General features: G+C 32.4%; 1 protein-coding gene across 2 annotated transcripts in view; it reads right to left on the minus strand.

The window, feature by feature from the left end:
• LOC119071110 (protein kinase C, brain isozyme) overlaps positions 1-18,016 on the minus strand; it is an 83,334-nt gene that overhangs the window by 17,027 nt on the left and 48,291 nt on the right. The window contains exons 2-6 of one of the 2 annotated variants that reach the window (XM_037175754.1): positions 12,071-12,086; positions 10,927-10,942; positions 10,745-10,827; positions 8,264-8,375; positions 1,778-1,889 (exon numbers count right to left, since the gene is read on the minus strand). In XM_037175754.1, the coding sequence (XP_037031649.1) occupies positions 1,778-1,889; positions 8,264-8,375; positions 10,745-10,827; positions 10,927-10,942; positions 12,071-12,086 (339 nt within the window). The remainder of the gene's footprint in view (positions 1-1,777; positions 1,890-8,263; positions 8,376-10,744; positions 10,828-10,926; positions 10,943-12,070; positions 12,087-18,016) is intronic. The other variant, XM_037175755.1, reaches the window with a different exon arrangement.

The following is an 18,016-nucleotide window of genomic DNA, read 5'->3' on the forward strand; positions in this document are numbered from 1 at the left end:
ACAAAAGTGTGTGCCTGAGTACAAGGTTTTAGCAAATGATTATCTCTCTTAATTTATAAGTCAGGTTTCTATATGCTGCTATGTTTCTATATGCGTAGAAAGAAGTTTTTTGTAAAAAAAAATTGTTGGAACTTCGGTGATTTTCTCTCTGATGCTACGATAGGGTTATCTTCGAAGTAGCTTTCTATAACGTTTCCTATTTCCATCAGTAGATGGCAAGTGTTTTATGCAAATTTTAAATACTAGTCCAAAGAAAAAGTTTGCTGCTGTCTTGGAAAGGGTATCGATGGATACAACTGAGGATGGTCAGATCATGCTGCCCTGGGACCGTAATCGATACCCGAGATCGAAACAGCATTTGTCTTTTCTGTATCCTCACTTAACGTGAACCGTTGGGTACGTTACTCTATTTTCTGTGCAATGGAATGGAGCGCGGCAGACGGCAGACGACGTTTCTCTTATTGTCTGTTGATGCAGATAAGAGGAATAAGAAAGAGAACAAAATTCAGTGAATCAGTCAAAACTGGGTGAATACTACAGTAATTTTAATGTGGCAAACTTAAGAACTTATGTGGAATTTGGGTGGAAAATGGCGCAAATCACATGTTTCAAGAATTTATAAAATGGAAAATCTTTCCGGTTTCAAGTTTTTTCGTCAAAAGACGAGACACGGGTATCTTTATTTTCAATTTCTAGCTAATTTATGTAAAAAATTTGGGAAAAAAATCATTTTGGCGTAGTCTATACACTTATTACGCTTATAACTTATAAATTTAAGTTTATCTAAATCTCTTATTTGCGAAAACCTTCTACTACGATCTCACTCCTACATCGAAGATGGACTAAAGGCAACGGGAACGATTATTGCATAAATCGAAAGATAAAAGTAGCGAGTTTGCGTAAATGACATAAATTATAAGTTGGAAATAAGAAACCTGCAGAACATCTAGTATGAAGATGTGACTTAAAATTTCCAACTTATAGGTTTGTTCCAAGGTCATTTCGAAATGTCAAATTACATCCACAGAAGGCAACTTAACCTCAACTTTCAGGTTGACGAAAATGTTAACGAAAAATTTACAAAGAAATTTGTTGACGTTTAGGTTATGTTCATCTCTGTGGATGAAATCGTCGGCGTTCGTGTTGTCAAAGTTTGGGTTTACAGTTATTTGGAACAAACCTATAAGTTGACTTATAGCTTATATGTCATTTACGCAAACTCACTAATCATTCTTGGATTCATTAAATTAGATGTTTTTAAAATAATAGGTCAGTGATTGTACATTCAAAATATAAAAGGTGAGATATGTCTCCCCTTGTATTAGTGGTTGATACTTCAGATCGCAAGATAGTAAGAATTCAGTGTTCGGAAAAAGGATTGCGCACGCTTTTTCAAATGTTTTTGCATTATTTTCGAAAGTTTAGATTTTTTGTAAATTTATCGGCGCGCCGATCGGCGCACCGCCGCCGACTACAAATTTCTTACGGCGCGCCGCCGCCGATCCCTTACCAGTCGGCGCACCGCCGCCAGCTATTTTAAGATCGGCGCACACCTCTAGTTATGCCTATGTACAAATCAATGTAAAATTATATAGTTCAGTGCATTGTGAGCAAATAAATTTTAAATTTAATTAGTTTCTACAAAAGCTAATTCGATTGCGCTAATTGCACACATGCCCAACACAATGTTTTTAGTTAATAAGATGTTGTGACCCCTCTTTGTCACTAAAAGACTGTTCCATCATCTTTTATCTGTGAACCGCTATCAAAACTGTACCTTGGCATTTAAGACCTTGATGAGCTAGCCCATGCAAGAGTGATCCACAGTGATCGCAAAAGCTCGGTGTAATAAATGTATATCCCTGCCATTTATGCGGTTTTCGTACAGCCTACATAGAAAAAGATTCGAAAGAAAATAGCGATAAAATAAACAAAAATATAAAAATTGCGGTATAACAACAGAGTAGGGGGATATACTCAAAGTTTCAAATAAAAAAGTAAATGAAAAATATTTCCAGGATTCGTTAACCGAATAAAAAAAAAAACAAATGAGACGGAAAGTAGAAAATAAAACAATGAAAAATAGTTTTCATACCGAAATACAATAGAAATTTCCCATAACGATGTAATTTCCTTGCGGTTGATGAATTCCATCAACTAAATAATTCAATTGTAAATTGCACATATACTCTTTCATCTATACAATAACATTCCTCGGCACTTTCATTGAAATGAAAAGGTGTGCGAAAATGTGTTGAAAATGTTCATTCAACAACTCCACTTCCACAATAAAATGCGAGAGAAATAAATTTAAATTTATTGAAGTGTACTCAAAATTAACAAATTGAAATTAGCATAGTCATAGCAACACAGCCAACAGTATGTGAAATACAGATTAACGACATTAGTGTTGAAACCACATTACACTTCATTGTCAATCCTTCCGATTTAATGTAAATTTCGCTATACGGTACGCAAATATATTTTGCTTGTCTTTACTATCATATGTTGGACGATTTTAATTCTGGGAATTCCATTAATTCCCCTAAGCGTGGACCGATTTGAAACCGATTAAAATCAAAGAATGCACAGTGCAACTCATAGTGAAAACAGTGCTATGAAATACTTTAAGTTTCCAAGATATTGATGCTTCGTATTAATACAATCTTAAAGGGCTTTGCAAAGCTTTTAGTAAAATGTGCTTTTAAAAGTCTGATGAAATTCTCAACATAATTCAGTGGAGCAACAAGCAACTATTTCTTGAACTAAGTTTGTAGTATCAATCGTAAAAGTTTATCGATTTTTGGATTGATTGGTGGTATTTCAAATATTTTTCATTGTTAATTGTAAATGGGTGGGATAAAAATTAAAACTTAAACCGCGTTCATATCATTGATTTGTTTTTAATGTTGATGTCTTAAAATACTAATTTTGATCTAAATGGTATCTCAGTTAGATGAACTTCTTATACGGATTATAAGCTTAAAAAATCTAGAAAAAATTTTAATTTACATTTTGAAAATTAAGTTGTCGATGGTGATTTATGAATTAGATTAATTAAAATTAATAATAGCAATCTAATGCCTACAATAGCAGCGGACTATACTAAAATAGCTATATAGCAATGTTCTAATATCTAACTATTAATTAGTTAATGTTTGAATATTTACCATTGCCGCGCTGTAATAGCTTACATTATTGATAAGTTTACGTAGCTTGATAAGAATTTTTTTCGACAAGCCTGTCTAATTAGGCCGAAGGATTGAGTAAGTCAAAACCATAAAGTTAAAAGCGTGGTACGTCTGATAAATTTAACATAATTTTTGCTGGTTGCGATATAAGCATGTAAAACAGTTAATTGTTTGATTCAAAATTACATAGTTCATAAATTTTTGTCGTAAGAAGAACTACCATCGTCCTTAACCTTTTAGAAACTGAGGAGTATCGCAACAAAATCTGTAAATCTGTTACTTCATTTAGGTTAAGTATATTCTAGTGATTCAGATTCATACAAAGTCTATCACTTCAATATTATTTGTATCATACATTGCGTTAGATAAGAGGGAAACCTAGCAAATGATGTCGATTGAACAGACAAAAAAATGGTTTTATGATATCCATCAAATTTTCCAATTCCTTTCCAGCAATGATATTGTTTCGATTTTCAATTTTCCCAAAAACCCATACCACATCGCAGAAAAATCGTTTTCGCGGTAACGCACAAGAGCAATGATGAACAATTTCCTTTCAATACCACTTTCTTACCCAGATACAATCTTAATCTGCCCAATAAAAAAGAGTGGATATTTTCTTTTGCAGTCACGCAAAACACCACCGCTCAAAATCAATACTCTTTATTAGAATGACACGGAGAAAGGGTAAGAACATTTTTTTTATGATTGAACAATGAAATCAAATTAATTGGTTCAATTAAAAGATAGACACGAGTCGGTGATGCTTTCTCCGATGATATGCTTAAAATATAAGTGTGAATTGTCTGATTTGGATTTTTTCCGGTGCAGGTGCGTGTCACTGTTTTGTGAATTAATGTGTGCGACTTTATATATTGCACATTAGAAACAACCATCACATCTAAACGTTATGAGGCTTAGGTATATAATATTGTATGTTGATCCGTGCAGATTACTTAGCAAATTCACTATACTGTGGATGGAATGGCAGGTTGTTGATGATAAGTACTTTGAGTACTAAACAATGTTAGCTTGTCGTACGTTTATAACTGGAAGAAATTATTCTGTCTCGTGTAGATAAGTAACACCGAACAATCGATTTTTCTTTCAGTCCGTGGCATGACTGCATCTGGCTTGACAGCTCTCGAAACAAAGCAGAAATTTATAATAAATGGAGGAAAGAAACTCGTTTCTGTAAACTTTCATACGAGCTGGCGCTATAATTCGTTCTGAAGTTTTTCCACTTGGAACTTTTGCCAAAATTGTACGATTTTATTCAGAGTATATTCGGAAAAGTACTGTAAACTTAAAACAATACAATCCCATTTAAGTTAACTGTTGAATAACAAGTAATGTAAAAGGAAATCGGAAAGACGGTTCCATTAATGAATGTGAATTGAAGGAATTTACATAACTTTTTCCATTTTCAATCACCTTTAGTCACGCGCTTATCCATTTTATCAGAATTGAATCTATTTATTAAATACATGTCGAACGTGTGCCATTAGCACCATACATGTCTCCCATATGTTCCAGGTTCCCTTAACCAACTACATTTATGAAAGTACAATTCAACAAGTTTTGCTTCAACAATTTTTCTTTCATGAATTTGCAAATATACATCAAACTTCCACCATTTCCTTAACTGTCGATGGAAATTAAAATATTTTTCGAATTGAGTTTCAAGTTCACTACTTATATATATGAGCTTTTATTTATGCAAGAATATGGCATGGTAGAACGGTAGGTAAACTTCAAAAAGAAATATTTGGCGACGAGGGAGAATTTATTCGCTCAGTAAAGTGAATATTAAATAGAGCATCGAATAGCAGAAAATCGATTGCTAGCTTGTTGAATAAGTGTGGGACGACGGACGACGGTGTTAAACAACAATATTAAATAAAGAAAAAAAATATTTTTATTTGATATTGAAACGTGTCAGATTTTGTTTACATTTAGACTTGAAATCGGTGTATTTATTGTGAAAAATTTGCTTGTCTATCATAAAAGAAATAAATGGCGATAATAGAAGTGACGGAATACTTTCAATAAATGATATTGTAGAGCCTTTCAAATAAATAACTACACTTGAGAAGCTCATTTTAACTTTGGAACTTCTGAGTGGTAGCTGACTATTCAAACATTTCGGTTTTTTTTCCTGCCTTCGAGTTTTTGAACAAAGTTTATGATTGGTCCTGCTTTTGTTCATATTTTTTTTGTATACGAAAAAAAAACTGGAAGAGGCATGACAAACAGTCACATAAAATTTTTGATATTTTTCTGAGTAGGGTCTGAGAATAATATTTCGATTGAATTCCGAAAGTCACAACGAAACCCATTTCTCATTCATGCTGAAATAAACATTTTGTTGAAAATATCGAAAGAAAATTCTGCAAAACTTGCATCATTATCTCTGAAGAAGTAGAACTACATAAATGCTCGTTACTCCATTTTCTATAAATACCAATATCAACAGAATCCAACACGTTGCAACTCCTCCATATCGTGATTTCATTTCCTGCTCTTATGCAAAGGAATCTCTTTCGTATTCGTCATTCTTTTACACAATTTTCCAATGCTTAATCAGATATATTGAAATCGTCAGTATTGTATGACGAAGTTTACGAGTCAATATGTATCGATAACAATATGGCACCTATCCAATCTGTACATAGATTGTACGTACTTTATAACACAAGACGAAATATCTTTCCCGAGAGGAATCTTTTAGCCAATAAAAGCCATCAAACGACAAAGGGAAAAAAAATATTTTCTTATTGATGAGATGGTTGGTGTATTGAATTTGAATTGAATAGAATAGCGGCGGTTTTTCGCTAAAGATGTTTTTGGCATCTGTGTACTTCCACGTAAAATTATATGAAGTTTAAGGTTTGGTAATGGGGAGTCTTATGAACAGAATATGTAATCGAAACGATTTTGCAAATTTTTGTGTTTGATCTTTGAAAACGTTTAAGGGTACTCAGAAATATAATTTTGTAAGATGAAAATGACGTGAGAACATGTTCAGACGGTGCCAATGTCAATACGCTTTTCGCAGAAAGTGTTTCGAATAACGTTTAGAAAGTCAAGACGTAATGACTCGTGTATGGTAATTTTACAAGTCACATCCAAGCGTGGCTGTTATTATCTTCTCTCCCTCTCTATCATTTATATTGAATGCGTAAAGATCTTACAAAGAAACCTGTGTAACGCATTGAGCCGTTATTTCTAAGTCTTGGTGCAAACTTCATCTACCGTCTAAGCAGCTTCACCACCTCGTAATTACTTTTCCAATTTAAAAGGATTATTAAACTCTAGCAAGACCATAGGGATTCCACATTATAATTGATTTAACAGAACGAGTCCAATACACTTTGCACGTACTGTTTCGAAGACATGATAGCTTTTTATAAAGTTTACAAGTCTCTCATTTTATTTTTTTTAAACCAGATGGATGCGCCGAATTGATGAATACAAAATTAGTTAGAAGAATATTCGATCGTAAAACGTGAGACTGATACCGATAATATGTCTATGAAAATGAAAAACTTTTGCGTTGTTTACATGCTTGTCTGCATTCCCAAAATAATTATTTTCACCAATGCGTTGAGGATGGTTTTTTTTCGGATACTACATAAGAGAAAGTAACTGTTTCTTTCACTGAAGCATGTAAATTCTAACTGCTTAGTAATGAATGAGTAGGGGTAAACCATTATGGTTCGTAAGTATGGCAATTTCGTCAAAATTGTAAGAAATCGTCACACTATTTATAGCGAGGCTGAACACAGTTGCGTTTCCTTTCAAATTTAAATTTTATTTTTTCAAAATCCCTCTAACAAAGATTATTTTCTAAGACAAATACTAATTCAACAGAATCAGCAAGCGTATTATTCTACTTCTCTTTTTTAAGCTTGTGACCTTAATCTTTGAACGTCTACGATTTTCACGAACTTCCACTAAGATAACTAATGGAGAGTTGACCCATCCAAAAATGAATGTTGAGTTGACTGTGTGTATGAAGAAAAAATCAACAGGCAACTCACGATACAATAAACCGTGATATGTCCTGTGGGTCCTGTGATATTTGTATACATTGGACAACTCTCGATTAATTGAAATTCTGACAACTCACGGTTCACATGGGTCAACTCTGAATTTTTAATAATAATTTTGGTTAGACGAAATCGCCAATTTAGTAAAATGTATGTTAATTAAGTAAACAAAAGATTTATATCTTAAAATAAATGTGGTTTCTTATAATGTGGTTCTAAAATCGCAGAGAAATGTAAGTTCAAAGTGGAGATTTGTCAAATTATGACAAATTAGTTACATTAATTTTCGTGAAATTCGCGAAAAATTGTGAAAATTAACAAAATTTGCTGAAATTCACTAAAATATTTTCGTGAATCTAGGTCTTGCTTCTAAAAGGTTTTTAGCCAAGTTAGTATGAGTTAATGAGTGGGTGGCTAAACTAATATTTCACAGCCTCCATAATATTATTAAAATGCTCAAAATTGCGAAACAAAAATGACTCAAGAAAATCAGTGAGTTTAAATTCATGTTATACTGTGATCGGTAGAAACTAAACTGTTTTTTATGTGTTTATCATTTAACGATATTGCAGGATAGTTTTGTCAATCAAAAATCAAAATAAACGTTTATAAAATTCAAGCAATTATTTATGGAAAAAAATAGTGGATTAATTATGTAAGAATGCATTGAAAATGAGAAAAACTACATTTCAGTAAATTGAGTACATGTAATATTAATCTGTGTGTGGTTTATTAGCAGTAATATTTTCAACAGCATCAAAATAGTTTGTAAAATATATAATTAAGAAAACATGAAAAAAAATATCATAGAAACATAAGAAAATCAAACAGATAAAACATGTGTGTGTTTAGTGTGAATACATCATTTAATAGTGACAAATCGATAGAGAAATGGTAAAAGAGTTGAGGTGTTTTTTTTAATTAATTAAGTTTAAGATTGAAGTAAACAATCATAGTGTAGCAAGATTTAGTAGTTTTGTTTTACCAAAAAGAAAATTAATTGTTTTGTTTTCTAGTTACCTGAACACTTAAGCCCTTGATGGTATAGACCATATAATAGGGAACCACAATGATCACAAAATGTTGGACTTGAATAAGAGCATTCTTTAAATTCGTGTTTGGTGCGTGTAGCCTAAATATTTGTTTAATAACATAACAGTTTGTTAATTAGTTTCGATCAGATCATTTTTTTTTTAATTTAAATTATTAAATTGCGGTTATTAAAAACCGAGGTTAGAAACGGATGGTTTCTTATCACAAATTGTTTTAATTTCAAAACACATTCTGTAAAAATGTGTTTTGCTCTTTATTTAACGTTAATTTAATTTAATTTATTGACTTGCTTAGAACTGTTTACAGTGCGAAATGTGGGAGATAGTAAAAATACGTTCTGTATTTTTAAGCTGGTCGAGAAACTCGTCTACATAATTACTGTTGAAATCATGGGACAAAAGTTGAAACTTAACAGGTTGTCAAGAGAAAACAACGATAAAAAAAAGTTATTTTCCCAAATTTTCATTTCCAAATTTAGAACTAAGAAACCTGTTGAAACCTGCGTGTAGCAGCAAGTACGATACATTCATAGAAATGTGAACAGCTGGCAAAACAACTGAAGGCGGTTTGATATTGTCTATACTCGAATATTTTTCATTGAATAAATAAAATGTTCGCACAATCACCAATGTTCGAATTGTGTAGGTGAAACCGAGAAATTTTGATTCCGAATGATATTGGAACGCTTAACAATAAATGTCAAAAGGTGTACAGATATTTCGTTAACGATTAAATCGTAATTGATATGAAACAGTCCTTTGTAATTCATTTATGTAATTTGAAAATAATAACCAAAAAATAATCTGTTTGTTTTTCTGCAGAATGATAGTTAGATTACCCATCACCACCGTATTAAATTTTAATGTTACGACCTCAATACCGTTGTATGTTATTCAAAACATTATGTGTCTGGAACAGTATATTTTTAATACTTTCATTTTTATGTAACTTTTATGAGTAATTAAAATAAGAATTTTATCTTTGCAAATCCAGATTTGTAGCTTTTGCTATTTTCAACTTAAAAAAAATAGATTTTCTCTTCTTAAAACGCTGCCTTTGGAAATAGTACAAAACGCAGGACATCAAATATTTGAACTTGTATGCCTTTGCACATTACTTCATCACCTTTTATATGCTTGACTTAGTATTGCTTGTATGCTGAATCTATGGTCATTTTCTTTCTGTAATTTTCTTTATGTATTTTTTATTCATTAGGCTACACGATTTTATGTCAGTTATTTTTAATCGATTAAATCAATTTTAATAAAAAATGAGCTGCAACATAAATAGCAATTGGATTACCTAGCTCATAAATGGCATGGTTTTAGTAACACATGGTGGGCGCAAAACACCCATTTAGGCTCGTGTTAGTTACAACGCAATATTCTATCATTTCATTTTTACACTAACTGAAATGTTGAAATTTATTCCATCGCTGTCAGACGGGCATTGAGTACAAAAATACCAGTAATATTGAGTGTCATATTGAAATGGAACTAGTATCGAAAAATAATGCTGAAATGGCGAATTCATTCTGAAAGTACCAGTTGATCTCGTAACTAAATTACTAAATTTCTGACAAACAGTATGTTGTCCACAGCGCGGAATTTAGTATTTCCAAAAATGATTTCAGCGCACTAGAGCGAGAAGATATATAAACACACTTTATGACACTAGTGCGAAAAGATACATCACTTTATCGCACAAGATATTTTATAACTTCAAAAAGTAATTTCTTGGAGAAAAGTTGAAAATTAAATAATTCGTATAAAGTTGCAGTTCATTTTTCACCATGCTGAGAGCAAAGTTTTATTTGCTCAAGACAAGCTTCTCAAACTGTCAAGCATAGTAGAACATAATTTTTAACAAGGTCAATCTTAAATTGTCATGTACAACAATTTCTGAATGTTTATACAGCGTTGATACACTCCGATTTAGTTTAAAGAAAGAGTTCTTTGCTAGTGCTTGGTTTGTTTAAAGTCATCTTTCTGCTCAACATTTTGTGTCAATTAAAAAAAAATGTAAACAAAATCGTCTAGCCTGTAACTATTTCGAACAATTTTAAAATTTTTGCTTGTAATGGAAGCCATGCTCTATTTTAAATAAAAAGAAAAATATATGAAAAGGATGATGAGATGTGTTTTATTACAAATTCTTTTAAACGAAAATTTAAAAAAGAAAATTTCTATACCACATTGCTAATCAATGGGTAACTTAAAACATTGACACTGCCACATAGTATTCATATATGAATCTGACGAAATTTAACGAAATTTATGATTCTCTTTTATAATTTTCGATTTTATTGCAATAAATTTTTTTTAAATTTATTTCTGGAATAAAAAATAAATTATTCGAAATCATAATAAATATTAACGAACCGTAATAAATGCAAATTTGTTGTAATTCAATTTCATTCATTAATTTTTCCCAGAATTTAATACTTACATCAGAATCTGCTCCTTTATCTGCTCCAGGACATTTGAAAGTGACATATTCGTGACATCTTTTGTGCACAACGAACGAGCACACTGAAAATGTAGAATAAATTATAGAAATTAAGAAATTGTTTTCTGTATAGCTTGTTGACAAATTGAAAAATGAAAAAAATAAAATACTTTTCGGCTTACCTTGGCATTGGAATCCCTGATGGTGGTGGAAAGTTGGTCATAAAAACAGAAACCGTTGTCAGTAAAATAATAATTATTTTTTTGCATCATGATTCAACAAAATGATGATAATTTTCAATGGAGACGAGGGCTTGTTAGGTCAATTCGTTTTTCTACTCGATTTGAATATAAAAATAGCTAGAAGCAATAACATAAATTGTTTATCTCAACAAAAAAAAATGAGAAGACAGAAAACGTCGGTAGAACAGTTTTGCGTTTTCTAATTTTATCCGAGAAGTAATTATAACAAATTGCTGATTGTTCCTGTTTTCTTTTTTGTTTCAGTGGCAATATCAAGTGAAAAAAATTTTAATGACGCAAAGAAAACATTTTTAGCTTATGTTTGCTTAATAAGTACAGGCAGATAACCTAGTTTAGTAGTAGTTTAGTCTAATTGTATAACCTTGAAACCCTAGGTATAATAATGTGTAATAACAGGGTACACTGTTGTGACTTACTACTATTTTTCTTTATTTTACTACACTTAGTACTTTAGTACCGCTCGAGGTATGTACCGGTAGCAGTAAGTTGAAGAGATTAAATGTCAAAAATTCCTTATCCATTACATGGAAATTGTAAAATGATGTAAAATTGAATGAAGGTCTTTTATTTGTTAATTGATTGAATTGAATTGAATTGATTGTCACAGTCGGCAAGCATATTAACAGTATTACTATTCAAACTATTACTTCATTTGATCGAAGATTTTCAGAGATTTATTCAAAAATCTTTTACTTCATTTGTTTTGAACACGTCTTTTTCTATATAAGACCTCATCGGTCAAAGCTTATCGATAACAGATGAGAGCCGTCTGTAACAGGTTAAGCTCTCAAAAGAAACATATTCTTCAGATCTGATGGCAATTGAATGGATAACTTTAACTCGTAAAGAAATTTGCGTTACTGTAACTTTCTTACACCATTACGTTCGGTGGTTTGATTTTGACTCGAATGAAAGCTTAAATAAGGTCGTTTATCTGCACAAATTTTGTGTTAAACTAAAACTTTTGTCGAATCAAGATTAAATAGATGATAACTTAAAATATGATATGCCACTTTCCGCTCGTGTCGTATATTGTGTACGACCTTCCGGTTTTGCTACTGACCTGTTTTCCAAAACCCCTGAAAAGAATTAAAATAACAAAGTTAATTAGTTTTGAATTAATTAAAATCGTCTTATGATGAAAAATATTGTAAACGGTAGACGACGACGACATTAGCGTTGTATTATATTAAAAACTTTGTCTTTTCTTTCCTCTAAATAATTCAGGCTTCAGATTCCTCTTCAAATTTAACGAAAATCTCATTTATTATCTCGGTTCAAAGTTAATGCTAACAATTTATTTAGTAACATACACACAAGGTTATTCTCATATTAGAAAAAGGATCGTAACTCGTGACTTTACTGTCTAGTTATATAAAGCAAACAAAGGAATATTGCTCTTTAACGCATAAAATCTTAGTCCCCTTTGTTGACTGCGGTTTTAGGTGAGTTTGAATAGGATACATTAGGAGAAATCGTACGTAACCCTACACAGTACGACACGAATCACTTGTTTTCTAATAATTGGCTATTGGCTTATTAGAAAATCTTGACGATTGTAAGATGTACAAAGAAGAAACCCCGCTACCAGCAAAACTGTAATGACCGCAAGACCGTTAGAACGTGCCAATGTTCCGCACAACAACGGGTATGTTTATTTTATATTTAATATTCACGTGGCTGGTGGAACATGTAATGAAAATTATTATATAATGTGCGCATTATATATTTATGAAGGTATAAGACACTCTGAAGCATGCAGAAAAAAAGGAATTTGGTTTGGCTCTCAAGAAGTACATTGGGCGAATAATCTGGAAATGAATGGGGGACAAAAATTACTGTTCGCAGATTGGTGGTAGTTTGTGAAAGATTAGTTTTTTTTGGTAATTGTAGCATAATAGATCGAATGAGTACGACAAATTTTGGTGAATTATGTGAGGTGATTTTTATTCACAGACTCGTAATCTACACCATTTTATTGCTAGACAATTGTTAAGTCGAATTTATGGACATTTCCAGCTAACATGTAGTAATTACTATATCCACGTTACGTGACCTCTCATAGGTTTTTCTCGGTTCCTTCGGCACCTATAGCTTTTTCATGTTTTAAAATGTTGTTTACAAATATATGTGTTACATGAAAAGTGTTGTGTAATCTCTGGCGGCGCTTTTATGCATCCCAAAATATCAAAGTTTTACAATGGAAACTGTGGAAACTGTGGAAATTGACATATAAAAGTGAAATCGAATTTATGTGATTATTAAGAAAAACACTCATAATGACAGTTAAATGTTAACAATAATATTCCACTTTTCATTTGGATCCATTCTCGATTATAAAAGTTTGTTGTAGCACAAGCGGTATAATTACGGTGTTTTTGAGTTGTCGAGAATATAAATAAGCGATTTACCCTTTTGTTATGGAATACTGTTAGGCCTTGAATTTGGACTAATTAATCAGATGACTCAACACAAAACATCGACGAAAATATTTCGAATAATGTCAGACGGTGCTTTCCTACTGTCATATGCAGATGTTAGTATAAATAAGATAACAAACAAAATGAAAGTAGATCTAGCGCGTGCCAGACTGTTTGCGTCATCGACTATCCTCAAACATCTCACACAATCAAATATTATTCAGAACAAATTACCTTATACAAAAAATCAAGAATTGTCTCCAAACATTTGAGGCAAATGATTTGCCTAATCTAAAAAAAAACTTGATAATCATGACTTATTCGCTAATTTTGTTTTTTTTCAGACCGGTCGAGGCGTAAATCATTTATTTCTTGTTTTCCTCAGACAATATAATCGATGTAACATTAATTTACATGCTTATGCACGGTAAAGTGCACTTTACATCACTTACCGTCAACAAACCTGTAATAGTATATTACTTCCGAGGTTCCAAGTTGTGTATTTGATAAGTGGGGTGTTACAGCCCGACCCGAAGGGGAGGGCTGTATTCTCCACTTGTCAAATAACAACTTGGAACCTCGTAAGTACAATGCTTTACGTGATTAGGCAATGTAAATGAAAATAAAACATGCCGTAACACGTAAAATGTGTTACGTGTGATTACTCCACTCGCCTTCGGCTCGTTCCGCAAACCTCACACTTGCCTAAACAAATATTTACAAACAGTGACGTAACATACTATGATTTTAATAATTCTTCTTTGTGATTTCGTTTTGGAAGAAATTGTGCTGGCTGCAATTTGAAACTTGCAAACCTCGACAGAGATGAATAACGAAATAGCTAACGTAGTACTATATAGCAAAATCCATGTTACAACAAATGAAGTGTAAGATTTTATTTCAATCTGTCGATAGCTTAATCAAATGGAGATATATTCGACTTTATCCTAATGACATGCTTACTGTTTTGGCAAGTAACCACGTGTATGTGTACTAGACCATACTATTACGATTTTTTCTAAGGCTCGGAACAGGTCAGGTCAACCTGAGACCTGACCTGAAATACCTGACAACCTGATTTGACCTGAAATTTAATAACCTGACCTGACCTGACCTGAAGTCATCTTAAACCTGTTTCGACCTGACCTGAAAAAACCTGACCTGTTGACCTGTATCTGATCACGTTTTTAGAATTTCGAAAAAAATCTTTGAAATGAGTCTGCTGCAGTCTGTAACTGAATACGGTTGCAAAAAATTATTGTATCAGTTGTTAACTTTTGAAAACTTTTATAGTTTGCATTTTAATGAATGTAATAGATATTTATGATAATAGACCTGTAAAACGGTATCTCGGTTCGAGATGTAGTCGAGAACCTAGTTTACGACACGACATATAGAACGAAGATCCCACTTTACAGCAAAGTAGACATGAAGTCTAAAGAAATCAACAGATAGCTTAAGTTATCTCTAGAGGACAAAAAAAAACGATGTTCTGAACTACTGGAAAGCTCACTCAGGAACTTTTCCTTCCTTAGCGAACATGGCCCGAGATTTCTTTACGGTTCAGTCTGGATCGGTCTCTGTCGAACAAAATTTTTCCGGTGCTGTTGAAGTAATCACACCGACGCGACGAGATGCTCATAAAACGATTCGCGCAACTATGTGCGTAAAATCATGATTGAAATCATAAAGAATTTGCTCAATGAAGTATTTTTTCTCCTTAAATTTTTTTGTTACCTTAAAAAACCATTACTGAATCTCTATAAGAAAATAGTTTTAAATTATCTTTTCTCAAAAAGAATCAAGTCGGGTCAGGTCGGGTCAGGTATTTTTCATTTCAGCTCAGGTCAGGTTTGGAAATTACCTGAACCTGACCTGATATCCTCAGGTTTTTAATTTTCTGACCTGACCTGAACTGAACCTGACCTGTTCCGAGCCTTATTTTTTTCATATGTTTTCAAGGCCGTTTGGAATGCCATCCACGTCAAGCAATGTCATAAATGAGTTAAAAAAATCGCATACAAATGAATGAATAAACGAAACATTTAACGAAACTTATGTGAGGTTAGGTCTGAAAGTACAGTGTCGTAACAATCCATAAAACTTAGTGCCATATTTTTGGCCGAGACATTTTTTAAATCCCGCGATTGTGATAAAAGTAGGACTGATAGGACTGATAACCATGGCCCTATGTTAGTGAAGTGCCGTGACGCAAGTCCAACACACTTAAAAGTTTGATTTTTTTTTCACTTGGACTGAGGAACATATATGCCCAAACTTTTTAACTTTTCTCCTTTGGTCCTACTATCCCTAAAGAATTTAATTCTTAATCTGGGCGTTCAGACGAGTTCAACTAGCTACCACAAAATGTGTTGAGATATTTTTAAAAGAAAATTAAAGAAGAGAGAAAATATGTCATGGACGAAAACTATTCATAAAGCTAAAGCCGAATCATCTGTCACTGTGTGACGTATCTTCCTTATAATGAAATACTAACTTATTATAATAATCAATTTTTAGAATCAGTTGTTTAGTGTAATCTGTTATTTTTGACGCATACTCGTCACCCACTACCGATATCAGTTCTTTTGTAAGTGGATAAAGGAACTTGCGCCACACTTCCACTGTAAGTGGTTTTTGGGCGATTCAATAATCTGTAAAAAAATATATTTCAAAACAATCGTACAATTTCCCAAACGATACAAAACTCACAGTTCGAATACGTGCGTAACTGCAAAAGAAAATATATTCAACAATGGAACATAGGAAAAAATTCGAAACAATGCCACAGATTTATGAGACATGAATCTATGTCAAACTTATTTAATATTGAACTTCAGTTATTCATATTCAGTATCGTTTTTGAATCGTTTTTTTTTTTGCTACCCAAATCAAATCAATTTATTGTCTTTTTATGGTTAGAAAATATTCGAAATATTTCATATCTTTTGATTTATGAAAACTCACGCATCTTAAATAAATACTTCACGGAAGGAAAAACTTCGAAATTCCTCAAAGCGATATTGCTTTTTTTTACTTCTTTTGATAAAAAAAACTCAACAGAAAGTATTAACCCACATTCCCAGCTTACACACAAAGGATTTATTCATTCACGTACCCTTCATATATCTTCATATAATGCATCCTCTCGCCTCGATCATTTCACATAATAATAATACACCGTCGGAATAATGAAAAAAAATCTACTAAAGTCATCGTTCGAGTTTTTCTTTTTTGTTTTGTTATGTTTCAGCCGATCGGTGAAATCAATCAAATATTGAAACAAGGATATCCTCTCATACAATGAAAGGTTTTCCACTAGTCCTCACTCTATTATTGTAAAACATAATGTGAATGTGGCTTGTGGTAATCATTAAAGCGCTCTTATCTTTATGGTTTACAGACTACAACTGTGAATTTTGATAGCACACCATACCCAGTTTCGTAATATTGCAACACGATAAATGAGGATGGTGTGGCTTGCGTTTGACTCGAATAACACGTGCTTCAAATGGTTTTTTTTTGCAATTTAAAATGAAAACAAAATATTCTGTGGGGAAAATTCTGAAATGAAAATAGTATGCCAGTGGTAAAATGGCACAGACATTTTTTAGATGTGTAATAAAAGTGGCAGATTAAATTATTATGACTAGGATATTGCGGGAACTGAAGGGCGATCTTTTTAAAATGCGTTTCCCAGAAAATAGCAAAAAAAAATTGCCGCACATGAAATACATCGGAAATGCCCGTTCTATACCTCTTCGTTAAAACATATTCAATCATGTTTAGGAATGCATGTCTATGTCAAACATCGCTAACATAGTACTGTAATCCTTATTAATACTTTATCGTCTTTCATCTAGCCTATATTTTCAAAACTGTATGCGAAATTGCAAAGGACAAACATGAAAGAGGAAGAAAAATCATCTTATTCCTGCGTAAAGTTTGATACCGAACCTGAGGACAAAGTTTCCAATCGCATCAGTAAACACATTCTACCGAGTTCGTTATTAAATTTGCCATGCTAAGAGTAATGTTACTAGATTTTCCAGCACACCACAAATAGAACAGTGCTTTTAATACTGACTGTACCGTATAAAGCAATTTTTTCTTTAGTTAGTTTTTACCAACTCAAAAGGAAAGTTTCACAATTTAACTAGCGTTAGCTAAAAATCATGAGAAGGAAGTGCCTTACACAATGTAGTTCCGGAGACAGTCAAATAAATTTTTAAATTTTTACCGAATTAGCATAAAAAGCGAATAGAAGAGAAATGTTGTTTATTAACTATTTAAGAAGCCGGAGGGAACAAAGACATAAATAGCTTTGTTAGAGAAAATATTTATTGTAGGAACTGTTATTGATTGAAATGACAATATAGCAAAATCGTCGTCTTTTATTTATGTGACAATCTAAGGTTCGATTGAATAATAGATATATCTACCCCAGAACGAGAACCGCAATTTTAGAGGAATCCAATATATTCTGTTATAAATGTTATCTTCTCTGTCATTTCAAGCTTTATTTGGCATGCAGTATGTTTGTAAATTCAACATACAGATAATATAGAGATTTCTGAAATTACCCCAAA

This window comes from Bradysia coprophila (genome assembly GCF_014529535.1).
Source record: "Bradysia coprophila strain Holo2 chromosome IV unlocalized genomic scaffold, BU_Bcop_v1 contig_144, whole genome shotgun sequence".
Classification (NCBI taxonomy): Eukaryota; Metazoa; Arthropoda; class Insecta; order Diptera; family Sciaridae; genus Bradysia; species Bradysia coprophila.